Source organism: Erpetoichthys calabaricus, chromosome 6, assembly GCF_900747795.2.
Source record: "Erpetoichthys calabaricus chromosome 6, fErpCal1.3, whole genome shotgun sequence".
NCBI classification, from domain to species: Eukaryota; Metazoa; Chordata; class Cladistia; order Polypteriformes; family Polypteridae; genus Erpetoichthys; species Erpetoichthys calabaricus.
The window spans coordinates 49,300,300-49,321,474 of NC_041399.2; the positions used below are offsets into that span (position 1 = coordinate 49,300,300).

At 37.7% G+C, this 21,175-nt stretch overlaps 1 protein-coding gene across 3 annotated transcripts in view; it reads left to right on the forward strand.

The window, feature by feature from the left end:
* chd7 (chromodomain helicase DNA binding protein 7) overlaps positions 1-21,175 on the forward strand; it is a 207,707-nt gene that overhangs the window by 119,291 nt on the left and 67,241 nt on the right. For all 3 annotated transcript variants that reach the window (XM_051929384.1, XM_028803566.2, XM_051929383.1), the window contains exon 2: positions 8,707-9,098. In XM_051929384.1, coding sequence (XP_051785344.1) covers positions 8,749-9,098 — 350 coding nt within the window. In that variant the 5' untranslated portion in view covers positions 8,707-8,748. The remainder of the gene's footprint in view (positions 1-8,706; positions 9,099-21,175) is intronic.

The following is a 21,175-nucleotide window of genomic DNA, read 5'->3' on the forward strand; positions in this document are numbered from 1 at the left end:
ATTTATCCTGAATTAGAACTCACCACTAGCCCTAACTGAATGTAATCTGAGAAAGTTGAGAAACCTTACCTGAAACCACTTGTTAAATTAGGCTGCAGTGTTCGCAGTATCATCTTGACAGTGTATTTACTCCCCTCCTGATTGGCTGAAATTCATATCCATGTTAAGTGTAAATGCATGACATGCAGTAAATGTCTGAGAGCAAATTAATACTGCTGATTGTGAAATAAGCAGGATAAAATGCCCCACCCCCCAAAGTTAAATTTGTAACTTTTATCAGTATTTGAGAACTGAATAGTGTTCAAGGTTTTGCTTCTGTATGAAAGTCTGATTTATTACAAATATTGCAAGGTAAAGGACCATGTACACATCATGTTGCTTCAATTTTAGATACATTTGCTTTATATTCAAAGTAGTCTCAACTCAAACACTTACCTAGAGATAAATTTAACGGTGTGCCAAGGTGTGATGTTCTGTAACTAGATATATTGTGGAGACTATAGTAATACTTGAGGCCTATTTCTGCAACTAAGAGCAAGGAAAACTGTAATAGACAAATTATTTTAGTCATTAATGCTTTTTTTTCCCTTGTACCATGACAATAGAATATACTCCAATAAAAATTTACAAAATTGGACTTTGACTCCTATTTTGTCACTACAGTGAGATTTTTGAGATTGTTTAGTTTTGTTGTACTTTGCGCATCATATTCAGTAGCAGTCTTTGTTTGATCTGATGGATTGTCTTTTCATCCAAGAAATGGATAGTCTCCTGTCTAATGAATGAGAAGGCCTTGCTGCACCCTCTGTTTCTGTAGAAAGAGTCGGCCAGTGTATGTCTCTCAGCTCTAGCTTGCATTATCAGCAGTACCTGTAGGCTCATATACTTTCCCTGGCAGCCAATCTGTTATTTTGTGTGCCGATGTTGGTATGTTCAAAGGTGAAGCAGAGAAGTGAGTATTTTTTACTGTTAGGCTTTGGGAATATTGTACAAAAGAAAGGAGAATTTGTTATTCACTGCAGAGTCCTGTCATCAGTTCTACAATCTAACCCATGTCTAAAATGACTCATACATACCTCATGCAAGACCATGAGGGTAGAATACATGAGGTTTTGAACCATGTTATTTTCTAAATGTTTCTAATATTGATCACTCACATTTCAAAAGATTTGGGTAATAACCTTTGATGCCATACCTAATAATGCAAATTTAGTTTTTCTTTTGAGCTTTCAGTGTAAGCAAATTGGAAGCAAACGGCAAAAAACTGTAATGTTGTACAGAACTATCACTGTGGGATGTGAAAATTGTACATAATCTAGAAATGTTAAAGTATGCAAAGCGATGGATTTGAAAAATTTTAACACTGCTTGATTACATACTGTATTATAGCTAGCGTTCATGTTTTCTGCAGTTTTGTAAAGTCTAAATGTTAAAGTCGACCAAAGTAGTAGAGAGGTCCACTGAAGAAAATGTGCATAGGTTTCATATTTGAAAAAAAATTTTTTTTTTTAAATTTTTATTATTAGGTTTTAATATTGTCAGCCGTCATCACGACCAGACTGCATTACTCACTGTGCTCTTTGTTTATTCTCTGCGTAAAATAACCTTTGAGTCAAAACACCACAACATAGGTGGATGTTGAAAACCTGTTTGTTGCTTTCATTGTTCAACAGCTAATTTGGGCTCAGATTGAACTTCACTAATCGAATATGATTCAAATTTAAATAAAGGTTTTGTTTGAATGCAAAAGCTGACATTCAGTTGTAAAAGAGTGGCTGTTTGCTTTACCTGCACTAATTTTGACATTGTGATACTCCAGACTTGCTATGCAAAGGTGCAATATTGTACTGACCTGTTTTTGTGCTTCTCTTTCATGATCAGTCATTTTATAATTTTGACTGGTTAGCTTCTCATTTTCATTAAGTTTACAGCCAGATCACTTTAATATAGCTTGTTATCATCATTGGTAAAACTAACAGCTAGACCCCTTAACAATGCAGTTTGGGACAGTGTGTCCTGTCCCCCAAAACTCTGTCCCATTACTCTGCCCTTTGATATGTAAGTGTACTCAGTAGTGTACTTATCCAGTGGTTTAAAAGTATTTTTTTTTTGCATTTGATTCTGTCCCATTCACTCCTTAAACCTAGGATCCCTGACTGTTTAATGTTACAATTTCCTCATTAAAGCAAATTTAAAATAACTCTTGTAATTGCAATTTTCATTTTACTGTTGTTACCCAACATACTTTGTCCTACTATTAGTCTGTCTTACTTTTCTTCTGGTTTGAAAAACAGTGGCTAATACAATGAAGTGTAATTAAAAAATATTCAGACCACCTTTATTAAAGTATTGCTGCATCTGGAAAGGAGAAAAGTAGATTATGTGGACACTGATTTAATACTGTGGAAATCCTTTTTTTGGGATAGTCCATAGGTGCTGACTGGCTTTTTATTCTTGTGATGGTAATTGTACCCTGCTGTTATCTGTTGGATACTTCCAAAATGATAAAACAAGTCCACCTTTGACCTGCCTGCCTCTTGGATGCTTTGTTGTTGTTTTTTCCAAACTTTGTTTGCTGTTCTTACACTGTCCCTGTCTTACTAAATGGTATTCTTCCTGATCTAAAACTTACCTCCCTGTGCCTATTTGTAAGCAAGACAATTCAGAATGCATTTGTACCACAGGACTTCACCCGAGTCCTGTATTTGGGATCCAGGAAACATTGCCGTAAGTGCTTCATGATTTGCAGACACATGAGTAAAACAGCAAAAAATAATGACAATAACAATGTAGCAAAGCACAGTGCCAGCGCTTGAGGCTTATATGGGTTTCACATTTGGATTTCAGCTCCTTTTTGTGGCTGTTTTTATGGGTTTTTGTTCTGAGACGGACTTTCGCACAACTAGGCTGAAGAAAAAAAAAAGATGGCAGTGCAGATGCTCAGGATTTTGTTGGTACTTTCAAATAAGAGTGCCACAAGGATTCTTTTGTGTTTTATTTTTGCACTGTTTTGTTCTTGTTGTGGCTGCCAAAGTGTCCGTTACCCTAATAATAAAGTATAAAGAGTGTATAGACATACACAAGCTTGAATGTTAACTTAATAATCAATCGTTATATTTTATTCAGTAATTATTTAATTCACAATACACAAGGTGAAACACAACTTTGAAGAAAAGATTGTAGCAGAAAATCTCTTGCAGATGACAGACACAGTGGTATGCAAACGTTTGGACACCTTTGCTTAAAATGCTTGGTACTCTGAATAGTTAACTAATAACCAGAGTAAAGTTCACTCGTTTCTTTAATATTTTAAAGAATAAGCATGATTACATACAAAATACAAAAAAAACGAAAAGGGCCTGAAGCAAAAGTTTGGTTCCTGACATGATCAGTACTCAGTAACACCCCCTCTGGCAAGTATCACAGCTTGTAAATACTTTTTGTAGTCCTCTAGGAGTCTTTCAATTCCTACTTAGTATTTCTGCCCATTTGTCCTTGCAAAAGGCTTCTAATTCTGCAAGATCTTTTGCTGCCTTGAATGCACTGCTCTTTTGAAATCTATTCATAGATTTTCAATGATGTTTAGGTCGGGGAACAGTGAGGGCCATGGGAAAACTGTCAGCTTGTGCCTCTTGAAGTATTCCATTTTAGGTTCTGAGGTGTGTTTCGGATCATTATCTTGTAGGACCCATCCTCTTGTTAATGTTAAGCTTTTTTAAAGATGGATTGATGTCTGCTTCCAGAATTTGCTAGTATTTTTTTAATCCATTCTACCCTCTACCAGTGACATTTCCCTGTGCCACTGGCTGCAACACAAATCAAAAGCCTGATAGATCCACCTCCGTTGGAGAGGTGGTGTTTTTCCTGGAATTCTCCACTCTTTTTTTTCTCCAAACATACCTTTGCAAATTGTGGCTTAAAAGTTCAACTTTGACTTCATCAGTCCATGTCACTTGTTTCCAAAATGCATCAGGCTTGTTTACTTGTTCATTTGCAAACTTAAGGCATTGAATTTTGTGGCTGTGATGCAGAAAAGTTTTTTTTTCTTCTTCTGACTCTTCCATTAAGGCAATTTTGTTCATTTGTTGCTGCACAGTACAACAGTGCACCACCTCTCCAGAGTCCTGATAAATCTTCCTGAAGGTCTTTTTCAGTCAGATGGGTTTTTTTTTTTTTTTTTTTTTTTTTTTAACTTTCTAGCAATCCAAGAAGCAGTTCTTTCAGAAGGTTTTCTTGGTCTTCCAAACTTCAACTTGACCTCCACTATTCCCATTAACTGCTGTTTCTTAATAATATTAGAAACTATCATCTTGTGGCCTTCTCCTGCTTTGTGAACGTCAATTGCTTTATTTTTCAGAGTGCTAGGCTGCTACTTAGATGAATCCATGGCTGCTGATTGTAGGGACAAGGTTTGAGGAGTCAGAATTTATACTGCTTTGCAATTTGCATCACCTGGAGTTTCCTAACAAGCCAATTAAGGTCTGAGACCTTGATAGAAGTTATCGGAGACCTAAAATATCTTGGGGTGCCCAAACTTTTGCATGGTGCTCTTTTCCTTTTATTTTTTTTCTCTCTCCACATGTTCATTTGTACAAAACAAAAACAATACACTAATCTTGCATAAAATGCTGAAAAGAAAGGTCATGTTTAACTTTATGCCTTTTAGTGATCAATTCATAGTAACAGACATTTAAGTAAGGGTGTCCAAGCTTCTGCACTGTGTGTGTGCTTTTTAGTGTAGCATGCATCTTAATGCTAGCATCTGTTCTGTTTAGAACTTCATGATTGATACAGTAACTTGTGAATAATTCCTGTGGCCCTTAATTAGATTAAGCAAGTCTGATCATCATACTTTTTTCCCTCCAAGGCACAAACATCAGTTCAGCTTCCTTTACCAACTTGTATACTTCTAAACAGGATATATGCAGCAGTAGTCTGATTGTTCTGTCGACTAGTTATACTTCCCCCTTTAGTAGTCTAGTCCTTCCTGGCATATTTTTCCTCATTGTATTCTTGAAAGTCTCCTGTCGGTTTAAGCCCTTGCTCATCTGGTGGACTTGCTTTAAAAATATTTCCACATATTAATATACTGTATTAAAGGTGAATGAAGCAATTCAGTCTAGTTTTTAACAAAACATGTACAGCCGTAATTGATATCCGCTGATTTCTTTCTTGAAGCACCTCTATAGGGGTTTAGCTTCTTTTTAAGTAGTCTAGTGAAAATATGCAGACATCACATGACAAAAATATAAAGTGATTGAATTCATATTAGTCACTCGTACCACTTACTGCTTAAAAGAATGGACTGGGAAAGAATAAGGGACAATACACAAGGTAAGTTTCTACATGAGTAGATGCCACTACAGAAGATTTGAATCTTTTGGCATGAATTACTAACTGAATGTTGGAGTTCTCAAGTGTCTTGAGAATAGTTGATGATACAGTTGGTGCTGTAGAAGTTGAACTTTAATTTTGGCAAAGTCTGTTTTAATTTGTTACCCATGTTTAAGGATTTTTTGAACCTGACTTTGTGAAAGTCTGGCTAAAGCAATACCACTGTTTTTGATCTTTTCAGATTTACATCAAATAACTTTTCTCTCTCTACTTATGTGAGTGGAATGTTTTTTATTTGAATGGAAGCATCATTTCTTGTCGTAAAGTGCATTATTAGAGACTTTTGGAGCAAATAAGTGCTTGTTGTGTCTTCAGGATAAACACCAATCAATCTTCAGTAGTTGTTTTTTTGGCACTAATGTATTCAATACATTAGTTTTCAATTTTTCTTTCTTTAGAATGTTTGTAAAATGTATATATGTGTATTTATCTATGTATGTGTCTATGTATATGTGTATGTATATTTGTGAACTACAGCAGCTGTTGGTCAACCTTTCTCAGGTACACAGAGATTTTGTGTATGATCTAAATTGTGTTAACAAAACAATTCCAAGGTTAAGGTCAGTGTGTAATTTATGATTCATAACACTTAATTTTGAAATTTGGTTATATTGGAAAATGGCAGCTTTTCAGGAGATGATCTTAATAAAAATAAACAAATCCAGAAAATTTTGTTCACCATTTATGGTAAACACATTTTGCCAGCCTTTCTAGATTAACTCCTATACATCAGGCTCATCAAATACAAGATGAAACTGCTGATTATGATTAAAATTCTGTTTGCTGCCTTTGCAGCTTTAAATTCCCTTTATTTAATTAATGCTATGGTAAATAACATTTATTGTTTGGGAATATTTTCTTTTTATGCTGAGTTTGTATTGTTGCATTTTCATTCCTGGGAAGTCTTTTTCTTAGCAAGATATTTTATAAGGTAGCATTGAGGTAAACTTTTTCCTGGTATTCAGTATTTTAATATTTTCCTTCAATGTTGTTTAAGTTTCAGACCTGTTAACCTAGGAGTCATCTAGGATTTATCCAAGAACGAGTTGCTGATAATTGGTTGATGGCATGTACTTTAGTATAAAATTTAAAATCTGACACATACTTTATTAATCCCAAGGGGATATTCACATGCAATACACATACAGTCATACACGGAGCTGCTGAAAAGGCTGCCACTCTCGGCGGTGCCGGAACTAACTACCAAAAGTCAGGCAGTTAGTACTTTTTGGTAATGCTGGCTATTGGTGGAAATTGAACCTTAATGAGTTTGTGTTGCTGTAAATTTGGTGAAATCATGGAAATGTCTTAGAGTTTTGATCTCCGCGTAAGTGTTGTGAAGTCATGCTGCACTAAGAAAGCATCATGGGGATCTGGGAGTAAATGTTTGTCAAAGCCGGGCCACAAGGTGAATTTCCAGAAAAATTTTCAGCAAACAGTCATTGAATTCAACTTATTCTTTTTAAAAACACTTTGGCAAATTTCACCAATCAGTACTACTGGCTTTGCACTTGCTACATGTAATGCCCCTTTCCTTGTCAAAAAGTTTCTTTGTTTCCCTCAATATAGCCAGGTGGGGTCTGCACACTCATTCAAGTCTAAGAGCCCTGTTCTTCCTAAGCCCCCATGATTTTCATGAGAAAATATTTTAATTATAAAATTGTGTAAAATTGTTCATATTCAGTATCTGGTTTTGATTCTGCTTGTTTTTAATCGGACAGAAACAAAACCAGATAGTAAACCATGTAGTGTAGTTAGCTTCCACTAACCTTAAACTCGTATCTGTTAAGTGTACAGTTCTGTCTGATTGTGACACAAAACTAAACTCCGTAGGAGCTCCATGCTATAATTACTAAAACTGAAACTAATAGATATAAAAATAAAATAGAAATGTCTTTGTGAAATAAAAAACTAAACTTAAAACTAAAAATACATGATGAAGGAAAACTAAAACTAAACTGAATTTCCAAGTAAGGTCAGAAAAGATATAGAAATAAAAACTAATATAAAAAGGCAAAACTATAATAACCTTGGTTCCATTCACACTGCACTCTATTGGTTATCTCTGCATCTAGTTATATGTATATATAAAAATATAGTGGCCCCTGGACTGCCTGCCTTTTTACATTCACAGAATGAGCGCGCTTAAATGCCTCCCAATATACAGAAATGTTTGCATCACTGTTAGAAGTGCATGAGTTTTATGTTTTTATGGGGAAAAAGGATAGGCTTGCTGTACCTCTTTTTAATACGGTCACAATGTCTAGTTGTCTCTCCCTGATGCCATTGTTTTATAATAATAATTGTATTTATATTGCACCTTATTATACACTAGCTATACCCCCATGGCTGTGCCCAGATAGTAATGAAACAGGACAAACTTTAAAAACCAATAGACGTTGGCACTATATCTGATCGTGTTCAGCTCTGACGGGAGCGTGTTCCCCACGTGGAGAGAAAAGCACATGGCCGTGATATCTCTGGAAATCAGCAGTTACCCTCTAAAACACATGGAGCTCTGATCTGTCTCAAAAACGTCAAACGATGCTCCTTAACAATCTCTAGATGATGATGTCTGCTGAACAAACGAGTATCGCTAGCTGAGCAGAAGCAAGGTTCACCCCAACACGTGGCGAGACGTAGACCAACTCGAAAATGGGCTGGCGAGTGAATGAGGTAGGCCCTGCCCCCCTGCTCTCGGCCCACAGCCACTCTTGGATTTGCATTAATACATCGGTGTACTGCAAGCGAACTATGGTACTTCGTGCGATGAGAGAAGTTGCAAAATCAACCGGAAAGTTCAAGCAAATTATAGAAAACAATCAGATGTAAATCCGTTAAGTAATTCTCTTGTGAAAAGCGGACAGACATACAGACAGAATGTGCTTGGACCACGAAATTTTAAAACTGTTTCTTAGTGAGCACCTATGGGCCAAGGGTAACATTCCAAATTTCAAGTCCCAAGTCCACCTGGTTCAGGAGATTTCGTGATGAGTGAGTCAGTGGTATCTGGCTTTTTATTTATTTATTTATATAGATTAATCAACAAGAACAGTTATTTACTGAGAAGACATAGTTGTTGGGAAAATGTTAGAAATTTGAAGTTATCTATTGTTTCATACATTAACTTGCTCTTTTTCTTTGTAGATCTGCAAAATCATTCCTTAATAAGCATAGCTAAGTACTGATTGTATTGCATGTATTGATTGTATTGAAGTTACATGGTTTTCATTTTTTTTTCTTTCCCAATTTAAAATTCTAAATGCAATATTGCCAGTGTGTGATGACTTTGTTTTCTTTCCTTTTCTGCAGCTTTCTCCATCAGATTCCTCCATTGATACACATCCATCAGACATGACTCATACCCTTGGCCAGAATGTTCAGATGGTTAAATGTGATGACCAGCTAATGTTGGACCAGAAACAAAAAAAAAAAAAGAAGAAGAAAGTGAACCGCATAAACACAGGGGACATCATGAATGATACTGGCGCAGAACATTTTCATGATGGACTTGACCTTCTCAAGGGTCCTGTAGCTGATGGATTGTCTGAAGAGAAAAAGAAAAAGAAAAAGCCAAAAGAGAAGAAAGAGCCCAAGGAGCCGAAACCTCCCAAAGCCCCCAAGCCTCCCAAAACACCAAAAGAACCTAAAGAGAAAAAAGTAAAAGTAATTAACCCCAAACCTAAAAGTACTAAGAAAGCCAGGTGAGCTGAATTTTGATGGTCTTTATCCTCCTTTCCCTCCTGTGGTATTTGTTGTGGGGTATTAATCAAACCATGTAGAATATTTGTGTAACCTGTGCAGAAGAATTCTAATGCTCCTATTAATACACAGTTTTAGCTAAAGTCAAACTAATGATCAGGTTTAAACCTTTGTGAATAGGATAGTATACAGCAATGATGGTACCTGTTTAAATTTTCTCGAAGTAGGAAAAGCACAAATGTATTTTCTTTTGACATTGGAACATGTATTTTTAGCTTTCTGGTCTAGCTTTCTGCATAGTTGTTTCACATGTAGAGCCTGAATCTTGCATGCAAGTTTTGTGGAGGTCATGATTTTAAAATAAAGAACTGACATACTGTACTTTGGAGAATATATTGAAAAGAGGATGATGTCTTAATCACAATACATTAGAAGAACAGTGTGATATATCTTCCCTTCTCACATATATTGACACAACAATTTGATTTTTCATTTCCATCAGCTTTGGGTAGTATAGTCTAAAATGTTATCAGTGTCCAGTTTTCCCAGGCATTAACTAGAGAAAAAAAGTCTAAGTTTGAATTTAGAAGCCACACTTCTGTTTAGCTATTTTGGTATTGGTGGATGAATGAGTAGGAGCCGAGTGTTTTTTGAAATTGGTAGCTAAATTTGATAGTAATTGGAAATTAAACTGCTTCATCATTTTCCACTGTATTGCTTGATACATATATCAGGTTAGTTGTAATATTTTGCCCAGTGTACCTATTTTTTTCTTCAAATTAGATTTTCATGTGTACTTTGATTTACTTCACTGACTATTAAGTGAAGCTTGAATGTCTCAAGTGGGTGTTATTTTATTTATATTTGGCCAGCACATTTACAATATGGAACAGCTGTTTGTATTTCTTGGATGACACAGCCATGTTACTTAACCTGCATATTTTTACAGTGCGAGTTGTAATCAAGAATTAAACTGGTAACTGTGGCTTTAATTCCAGTGTCTTAGCAGGCAGCGTGGTATAGTAGGAAGGTGGTCCTTTGCAATTTGTTGGACAGTTTAGGTATTGTGCTGCATATTGCAAAACTGTCATTCTTGGAATATAGGCATAATTTGTACTTTTGTGTTCACAAAATGTGTACTTAACATGCCAAAAATGTCCACCTCAAGTTTTTTTCCATGTGACTCTTATATACTTTTGTTAGACTAAAAAGTGTTACAGAAATTTAGTAGTGTACAATAACACAACCACTGGTAACTTTTTTTAAAAAGGCACATTTGGTAATTCGTGCCCTTTAAGTTAATTTCAGTTCTAAACCAGCACATAGTGTAATACACATACCAATTAATCAAAACAAATCATCTAAACTTTATGCAGATGTTTATAATTACTTAATGCATGCCAGTCCAGGCCTTTAAATCAGACATATGAATCTAATTGTGTATTTGGCTAGGATAATGGAGTTTTTTCTTGTTGTATTATCAAAAGACTGCTGACTTGGAAAGGAACATGATCTTATTTTAACAAAGCTGAAATTGAGCCGTTAAATTCTTATTTCATTATAGAAAAGTTTGTGGATTAATTTACTGCTACTGTACAATATGTTTTAAAAGGCTGAATTATTTTCCTTTCTCTGTTCTCCTAATATGTGTTGACATGGGATATTTTGCATATATTCTGAATTACCAAATAATTGATAGCTCAATCAGTTTACAGGGTGTGCAAATGTTATTTAAAGCAGTTAGGAAGCTACAAATGTGTGAGTGCAGCTCATTAGGGAGATGGGTAAGATAAAGGATTTAAGCAAGTTTGTGCATAGCAGGTATTGTTGAAAACCACTGCCATTGGTGTATGCCAGCAAACCCTACTGTAGTTTTTGGGAGTCTGTTTCACTAGTCTATCAAGAATCATCCACCATCCAAAAAACATTCAGCATCTTAGTTTTTCTTTTCTGTCAAAATGCAGCTACATTGTTTTAGTAACAAACACTATATAACTGAAGAGCTGAAAGTACATTGTCTAATCAATTCATATTCCTTCTGATTCAATGCATTGACCATTTAAGTTACAAGATCTTGGTCCACCTGAGCACTTCATCCAGGAAATTTGAAACCTTCACATTACTTTGTTCTGAAAGTTGTTCAGTATCTCATTTATAATTTCAGCACATTGTTGCAAACACTCCTCAATTATGCAATGTTTTGTGAGACTATGTGGCTATTTATTTTAAATTTTGTTTCATATAGCTAAAGTCTTCACTGTTCCATTTCTCTGTAATGTTTTTCAGTCAGAAGCAAAGATCGTGACTCTCTTAAAAAGGATAATATTTAATGTAACATCTTTGTCTAAATAGTAACTTTTAGGATTTTTTGCAGGTTCTTTTGATAGCAAGTCTGAGCTGTATTCACTTTCATATTTCTTCAGCATATTTCTCCTTGGTTGTTTCTCAGTAGTATTTTTCAAGACTTTTTTTCTGAGTTGATAATGACAAAAAACTTACTTGAAATGTAGTTTACCTATAGTGTAGGTTTTGAATTACTATATACCCAGGGGATCATTAATTTGTGACGATGCGGGTTCGACGCCATGCTCCCATCTTCTGTTAGGGAGCCCTTGAACCCAACACCGTCGGTAATGTCACCGATGAGCTAGACAGTGAGGCAATAACAATGAGCAAGGGGATGATGTAACAAATGTGCAAACAGTGCTTTTATTAAAATAGAACAAAACAGTGTCCAAACTAAAGTGTAGTAGTGCATTCCAATGTCTTCTTTAAATAAATAAATAATCCACAAAAAAGCAAGTGAAAAACCAAAGGAACAAACGTGGAGGTTAAAATCCATTAGGAAAAACTTCTAAAAACCACGAGGTAAAATAGTACAGGAAGCAACAATGTTAAAACCAAAAAGCCCGGTGTCTTCTGTTTAGCCTGGCGGCTCCCCTGCTACACCCATCTGGGCTGTTCTACAGGAGTGTCGCCCTACATGCAGCTGACCTTCTCTCTGCCTGCTTCACCTTTTTTTATCGCCTCAACGACCCCTGGCTCCGGTAGGCTCATCCAGACAGTGACTTGGGTTCCACAGCGACCGGGGCGCCCACGCTGGGAATACACACCCCAAGTCCCAACTCCCGCTGCCGCCCGCGGCCTTATGCGGAGAGTTATTCACCTTCCGGTCACTCCCGCCCTTCAAAATCAACTCTGCGGGAGTGACCACTACTGCTACTCCTCGGTTGTCGGCCTAACACCCAAGCTACCTGTACAGCTGCACGCGAGCCTGCACTCGCTCGCTCTCCCGCACCAACTTTCTCTCTCTCTCTCTCTCCACTGCTTCCTGCCTCCTCCTGCAACCTCCGTTTCTTTGTCTTTCCTTTTACTTCTTTCTCCCCTTTAACCTGCTCGCGCTTCTCTATATATGCGGAAAGGACATGGCAGCTGCAGTGCATTAGCCACAGGAACGATCACGGATGTGGGCAGTCCCTCATCTGTGCACTTAGGTGAGAAACGCCTACACCGCAGATCGCCCTGCGGCTTGCTTCAGCCACCACGCCCCCTCGCTAAGCCGCGAGTGCGGCGATTATTTAACTGGCCATTGCTGGGAGAGCTGTGGACCCATAACACCACATAATTGTATACATTTATACATTGTAATAGCAAGTATTAGTTTGCTGAAGGAAGGGTATCAGGCTTTGTTTAGTTGTGGTAGTAATTGTATCTTTGTAGCCAGACAACTGGCACATGTACAGTCATGGCTGAAATTATCAGCACCCCTGGAATTTTCCCAGAAAATGCACCATTTCTCCCAGAAAATTATTGCAGTTACAATTGTTTTTGTATATACAGTGATCCCTCGCTATATCGCGCTTCACCTTTCGCGGCTTCACTCTATCGCGGATTTTATATGTAAGCATATTTAAATATATATCGCAGATTTTTTGCTGGTTTGCGGATTTCTGAGGACAATGGGTCTTTTAATTTCTGGTACATGCTTCCTCAGTTGGTTTGCCCAGTTGATTTCATACAAGGGACGCTATTGGCAGATGGCTGAGAAGCTACCCAACTTACTTTTCTTTCTCTCTCTCTTGCGCCGACTATCTGTGATCCTGACGTAGGGGGTGTGAGCAGGGGGGCTGTTCGCACACCTAGACGATACGGACGCTCGTCTAAAAATGCTGAAAGATTATCTTCACGTTGTTACCTTCTGTGTGCAGCTTTTAAGTATGCTGCACGGTGCTTCGCATACTTAAAAGCTCAAAGGGCACGTATTGATTTTTGACTTTGTTTTTCTCTCTCTCTCTGCTCCTGACGGAGGGGGTGTGAGCTGCCGCCTTCAACAGCTTTGTACCGGCTGTGCTTCGCATACTTAAGCCAAACAGCCCTATTGATTTGTTTGCTTTCCCCTCTGTTTCCTTTGAAGAGGAAGATATGTTTGCATTCTTTTAATTGTGAGACAGAACTGTCCTCTCTGTCTTGTCATGGAGCACAGTTTAAACTTTTGAAAAAGAGACAAATGTTTGTTTGCAGTGTTTGAATAACGTTCCTGTCTCTCTACAACCTCCTATGTTTCTGCGCAAATCTGTGACCCAAGCATGACAATATAAAAATAACCATATAAACATATGGTTTCTACTTCGCGGATTTTCTTATTTCGCGGGTGGCTCTGGAACGCAACCCCCGCGATGGAGGAGGGATTACTGTACATGTTTATTTCTTTTATGTGCATTGGAACAACACAAAAAACAGAGGGAAAAAAAGCCAAATCTGACATGTCACACAGAACTCCAAAAATGGGCTGGACAAAATTATTGGCACCCTTTCAAAATTGTGGGTAAATCGTTTTATTTCAAGCATATGATGCTCGTTTGAACTCGCCTGTGGCAAGAAACAGGTGCTGGCAATATAGCAGTCACACCTGAAATGGAGAAACGTTGACTCAATCTTTCTGTTGTGTGTCTGAGTGTGCCACACTAAGCATGGAGAACAGAAAGAAGAGCAGAGAATTGTCTGAGGACTTGAGAACAAAAATTGTGGAAAAATATCAACAATCTCAAGGCTACAAGTCCATCTCCAGAGATCTTCATGTTCCTTTGTCCACTGTGTGCAACATAATCAAGAAGTTCACAACACATGGCACTGTAGCTAATCTCCCTGGACGTGGACGGAAGAGAAAAATTGATAAAAGACTGCAACAAAGGATAGTCCAAATGGTGGATAAACAACCCAAATCAACTTCAAAACCTATTCAAGCTGTTCTGCAGGCTCAGGGTGTAACGGTGTCAGCTCGAACTATCCATCGACATCTGAACTAAATGAAACGCTATGGCAGGAGAGCCAGGAGGGACCCCACTGCTGACACAGAAACATAAAAAAGCCAGACTGCAGTTTGCCAAAATGTACTTGAGGAAGCCAAAATCCTTCTGGGCGAACGTCTTGTGGACAGATGAGACCAAGGTAGAGCTTTTTGGTAAAGCTCATCATTCTACTGTTTACAGAAAACCGAATGAGGCCTACGAAGAAAAGAACACAGTACCTACAGTCAAACTTGGTGGAGGTTCTAAGATGTTTTGGGGATGTTTTGCTGCCTCTGGCACTGGATGCCTTGACTGTGTGCAAGGCATCATGAAATCTGAAGACTACCAAAAGATATTGGGGTGCAATGTATGGCCCAGTATCAGAAAGCTGGGTCTGCGTCAGAGGTCATGGGTGTTCCAGCAGGACAATGACCGTATACCTCTAAAAGCACTCAAATTGTTGAAGACGAAGCGCTGGAGAGTTCTGAAGTGGCCAGCAATGAGTCCGGATCTAAATCCGATTGAACACTTATGGAGAGATCTCAAAATTGCTGTTTGGAGAAGGCACCCTTCAAATCTGAGAAACCTTGAGCAGTTTGCAAAAGAGGAGTGGTCGGAAATTCCAGTTGAGAGGTGTAACAAGCTTGTTGATGGTTATAGGAAGCACTTGACTTCAGTTATTTTTTTCCAAAGGGCGTGCAACCAAATATTAAGTAGAGGGTGCCAATAATTTTGTCCAGCCCGGTTTTTGAGTTTAGTGTGAAATGTCAGATTTGGCTTTTTTCTGTTTTTTTGTGTTGTTCCAATGCACATAAAGGAAATAAACATGCAATTACAAATGTTTTGGTATATACAACAATTTTCTGGGAGAAATGGTGCATTTTCAAGGAAAATTCCAGGGGTGCCGATAATTTCGGCCATGACTGTACACAGCAACTTATTACGCTGTGATATTCCAGGCAAGGAAGGAAGAACTTTCTAGATAAGGTAGTAATGCTCAAAGATCATGATGTTAAAGAATGGCAGTGTGTTGCATGTTGATTAGCACATTCAAGTAAGAATTTCACTGTGCTCCATACATGTGACAATATGGATCTTTTATTGTGGAATATGCCAAAGCTTTTGGGATTGCTTTTCCCCAAATATTTTAAATGTCAAGTTTGTCTGGCCCCTATGTTCAAATTTAGCCCTCTTAAGACTCACCAAAATTGGCATTTAATTTTTATATTCATACTTGCCACTGTTTAAGCTTGCATTTAAGTTTTTAAATGCATTCTGGAATTAAACATTTAATGCAATTGAAGAAATGGATGTAAGTGGAACATTATGTAAACACATCCTGTTCTTGGGCTTCTCTGTTCATCTTCTCTAATGCAGTAAGTATAGACAGTTCAGCAGTTTTTCTTTTCAGTCACCATTTGCAGTAATTCTCAGGTATGTAAAGCTGGCACTTGTATAAATCCAAAGCTGAAACAAGTACAGAAGAAATGCAAGACTTGTATTCTCCATTAGTCTATTGAATAATGAGCAAAGTACTGTTTGTTCGTATTTGAACTTAAAATGACAGTTTTCATGTATATGTTTGCATATTTGGCACAGAATACAATTGTATGCATTGAAGTATTCTACCAGTGAAGTCACACTGTGATCAATTCACATTGGCACTTGTCACTTGTATGCATTATGCTCATTATTGTACATCTTGCAGTGAGTATTGCATGTAGTATGTTCCTTTGCTGCTCTTAATTTCTCTTACTCTCTTTATAATTTACAGAAATGAATGAGGAAAAGTTTTATTACAGCTGTGATACAAAAAAAAATTATTTAGGAAATTTGAATTCCAAAAAATTAGACATTGATAATTACATTGTTTTACAAAAGGAATGAGCACCATTTTTTATAGTCTTTTAGCTGTGTTTTCTAAATGCTACTGCTACTGTAAAGGTTATTTGGGCATTGAGACCAAAATGTCTTCATTTTAAAAGTTTTTGTTATATTCAAAGCAAAAACCTTTTACACACACGTTTCATTTTAAGGTTTAAATCTTACATTTTTATTTTTTGTGTCAAGTATCAGGGCATTTGTCAGTACATTTACATCTATCTTTATACAAAGCGACTTACAAAAGAGGTAAATATAATTGAGAAACATTAGGTTAGGGTCTGTTCAGCAAGTGCAGTAGGACAGGTAACAAAAGTTGATTGCCACAAGTGGAAAGATGTAATAACTAATAAGTTTAGAAACATAGGTTAACAATTAAGCAACTTTTTGTCACAACAAATCAACCAACAGTATGAATATCAGTTTTTTTTTTCCTTCAATCAGTTAGACAGATTCACAGTAAACATGGGGTTTGAATTGCGTCTTTTAAATACATTGAGGGAGTCAGCAGTTCAGCATTGATGTAGGTGGGCAGCTTGTTCCATTATTAACTTTCTATGATTGGCTCTTATAAGACTGTTACATTAATTTTCTCCAAGTAAATGCAGCTACTTTGGAATGTGAGGGTAGGAGATCTTTTTCCCAAGTTTTAGTGTAATACACATTCACCTGAAAATAAATTTTTAGTTCGTTTAGTCTACACAGTGTGATGTTTTTTAATATACAAGAATGTTTTTTTTCACTGGACTCTTCTACCAAGCAAAATCTGTAGAAACCTTAGCATATACAGTGCATCCGGAAAGCATTCACAGCGCATCACTTTTTCCACATTTTGTTATTTTACAGCCTTATTCCAAAATGGATTAAATTCATTTTTTTCCTCAGAATTCTACACACAACACCCCATAATGACAATGTGAAAAAAGTTTACTTGAGGTTTTTGCAAATTTATTAAAAATAAAAAAATTGAGAAAGCACATGTACATAAGTATTCACAGCCTTTGCCGTGAAGCTCAAAATTGAGCTCAGGAACATCCTGTTTCCCCTGATCATCCTTGAGATGTTTCTGCAGCTTAATTGGAGTCCACCTGTGGTAAAGTCAATTGACTGGACATGATGGAAAGGCACACACCTGTCTATATAAGGTCCCACAGTTGACAGTTCATGTCAGAGCACAAACCTAGCGTGAAGTCAAAGGAATTGTCTGTAGACCTCCGAGACAGGATTGTCTCGAGGCACAAATCTGGGGAAGGTTACAGAAAAATTTCTGCTGCTTTGAAGGTCCCAATGAGCACAGTGGCCTCCATCATCCGTAAGTAGAAGAAGTTCGAAACCACCAGGACTATTCCTAGAGCTGGCCAGCCATCTAAACTGAGTGATCAGGGTAGAAGGGCCTTAGTCAGGGAGGTGACCAAGAATCCGATGGTCACTCTGTCAGAGCTCCAGAGGCCCTCTGTAGAGAGAGGAGAACCTTCCAGAAGGACAACCATCTCTGCAGCAATCCACCAATCAGGCCTGTATGGTAAAGTGGCCAGACGGAAGCCACCCGAAGGACTCTCAGACCATGAGAAAGAAAATTCTCTGGTCTGATGAGACAAAGATTGAACTCTTTGGTGTGAATGCCAGGCGTCACGTTTGGAGGAAACCTGGCACCATCCCTACAGTGAAGCATGGTGGTGGCAGCATCATGCTGTGGGGATGTTTTTCAGCGGCAGGGACTGGGAGACTAGTCAGGGTAAAGGGAAAGATGACTGCAGCAATGTAGAGAGACATCCTGGATGAAAACCTGCTCCAGAGCGCTCTTGACCTCAGACTGGGGCGACGGTTCATCTTTCAGCAGGACAACGACCCTAAGCACACAGCCAAGATATCAAAGGAGTGGCTTCAGGACAACTCTGTGAATGTCCTTAAGTGGCCCAGCCAGAGCCCAGACTTGAACATCTCTGAAGAGGTCTTAAAATGGCTGTGCACCGACGCTTCCCATCCAACTTGATGAAGCTTGAGAGGTGCTGCAAAGAGGAATGGGCGAAACAGGCCAAGGATAGGTGTGCCAAGCTTGTGGCATCATATTCAAAAAGTCTTGAGGCTGTAATTGCTGCCAAAGGTGCATCGACAAAGTATTGAGCAAAGGTTGTGAATACTTTATGTACATGTGATTTCTCAGTTTTTTTATTTTTAATAAATTTGCAAAAACCTCAAGTAAACTTTTTTCACGTTGACATTATGGGGTTTTGTGTGTAGAATTCTGAGGAAAAAAATGAATTTAATCCATTTTGGAATAAGGCTGTAACATAACAAAATGTGGAAAAAGTGATGCGGTGTGAATACTTTCCGGATACACTGTAATCTTATTCTTAATGATGTTAAACACCAAATATTCATATACTACATTCTCCTGTTTTTTTTTTTTTTGTATCTACTTGTAATCCATCATAAATTAACAATTTAAACAAAACTTGGCTAATATTTTTCACTAGCATTTGCAATATAATGTATTTTAAGGCCATGGGTACCTTATAGTACAGAGCAAGTGAGAGACTACTACAGTTACTGGTTCAGTTTACATTTTTTCATGACTCAGAATTAATCAATGTATTTCATAATGCTTGTGGTGATTGTTATTAAAAAGCATTTTACATTTATATTGAAGTCCACAGAGACTCATTTATATAGTCTGTCAGCAGTTACTTTGAATGTGATTTGAATATGTAGATTCATCATTCTCACTTAAGGTCCATAGCCTTTTAACCATTGTCTGCTGCATCTTTGGTTTATCAAGGTCAGGTTCTGATTAGGTACCTGCAAAAATGTTTGAACACATCATATGATATGTACTTATGATGTACCTATATAGTATTTTGTCTTCATCTGTTTGCACATATTTTTGTCTGTTTGGTCCAAAGGGTAAAGCATGACTTAGAGGCTTTTTTTTTTTTTTTTTTTTTTAATATAAACAGAGGACTTATTTTGATGAAAAGCACATCTGTATCTTTATTAATATGAGAGAACTGTCCTTTTTGTATTGTGAAATAGGTTAAAAAAATATTGTACGTAGTCTTCAGACACATATATAAAAAACAAATTTCGCGGCAGGTCATTTTTCTTAAACATATGGGGAGCTTGTGTGCTAGCAAGCCTCAAAATTGATTCCAGTCAGATTTTTTAGTTTCAGTTGGAAACTGTTGCTGATAGAGGAGAATGGTATTTTTCCTATGTATAGTAAGTAACAAAAGTGGAATAATGGGAGGGCAAGCTGAAACTGGCAATTAGAAACCTGGCTACACCTCAGGTGACTCTGTCCGCTTTTATCATTTCCGTCAGGTATCTTGGCTAACAATGTACAGCTATATTGCAGATGTCAGGCCTTGTTAATTCATTTATTGTTCGACTTGCTGCCCCAGACAGGTGTCTGTTAGACATGTATGTTTATTTGTGTGTGCGTGCATGCACATGTCTGTCTGACTTAAAACCCTTTTTAGCCCTTTCATTGTCACAGGCTGCCTTGCTGCTCTCCAGCTGCCATGTGCACCACAACTTTTCCGGCACAGACGTGGATTTAACGCGCTACTGCGGAGGTGTCTACTGTGAGGCAGTGGGGGGTCATCCTTTTCTGCAGAGCAGAAGCAGACAGACGTGGGGTGGAGTCCTCGCTTCAGTTTAGTTTTTGTCTAGAGATTGGTTATCTGCCTAGTGCTTGTTTCTTTTAAAACCATTTGTTTAAGTAAGGTAACCTAGGCAGAAGTGTAGTTTTTTTTTTTTTTTTATTTGCAAAACTTGGACTAATCTAAGTGTCTTTTATTGTACATTTTACTGATAACATGAATTTGCAACTTTACAATAATCCTGTGTTTCGAAGTGTTCTTCAGTTAAGGTGAAAGTTTTATTATTCTCACTAGTAAATAGTTGTGTGCAAATTGATAAAACTCTTATTTCTTGAGGATATAAGCTGTTTTGTTGCAAAGCCAGTCTTTGACATCCCACCCCATTCTTCATGCCATTACTGTTTGGATCTTGTATGACTTGTGTAGAACCAGGCAGGTTGTAGCACACATTGTAATAATTATAATTGTTCGATTTATCCATCCATAAATTTAAACATCTTCATTGCCAGTTTTTAGAATTATTGAAAGTAGGTGGCACAGGGAAGTCCAGGATTGTTCCCTACCTAGAGTTGTCATGGTGTCACCACGTGTATGTGGAGTTTTTCTAACAGTCCCATGACAGAGGTTAGGTGGATTGGCCAATGTTAAACTGACATTGTGTGTGTGTTTGTTCACCCTGCATTGGACTAGCACCCTGTTCACTGATTGGTCCTGCTATTTGCCCAGTGCTTGCTGGGATAGGCTGTAGGTTTACTGCAGCCTTGCTCTGGATAAGCTGCTTTAGAACATGAATGGATGAATCAGTCACAGAACGTTAGAGCCCATTTACTGCATTAGGCGCAAGAACTGAACCAACAGTGAGTGGAGCTCCACTGCATTAAGAGGCATGCTGTTATACACACACACACACATACACACACGCCCACCTGCACAGGAGCAGTTGAGAGTTGCCACTTAATCGTGTGTTTAGGATGCCAGAAGAAAACTTGGATGTGTAGAATAATTTTGCAGGGTGAACTAACCTACCCAGTACCAACCCCGGGATAAACCTGAATGTGTACATTTAACTTAAGAACAAAATTAAAGTGCAAAAAATATACTGCTCTTAGAATAAGCAAAATGTCAACAGGAAAGAACAGAGTAAATTGAAAGTGTAAAGGATTGTAAAGAAATGGTGTAAATTCAAAGAATAGAAGTAGTAGTTGCTCCATCTGAATGTACTGTATAAATGGTGAAACACCTTAAGGGCACTGAAGGGGGAGAATCACCTTTCAAGTGAGAGAGAGCGAGCTTACTTTCCAGTGTGGG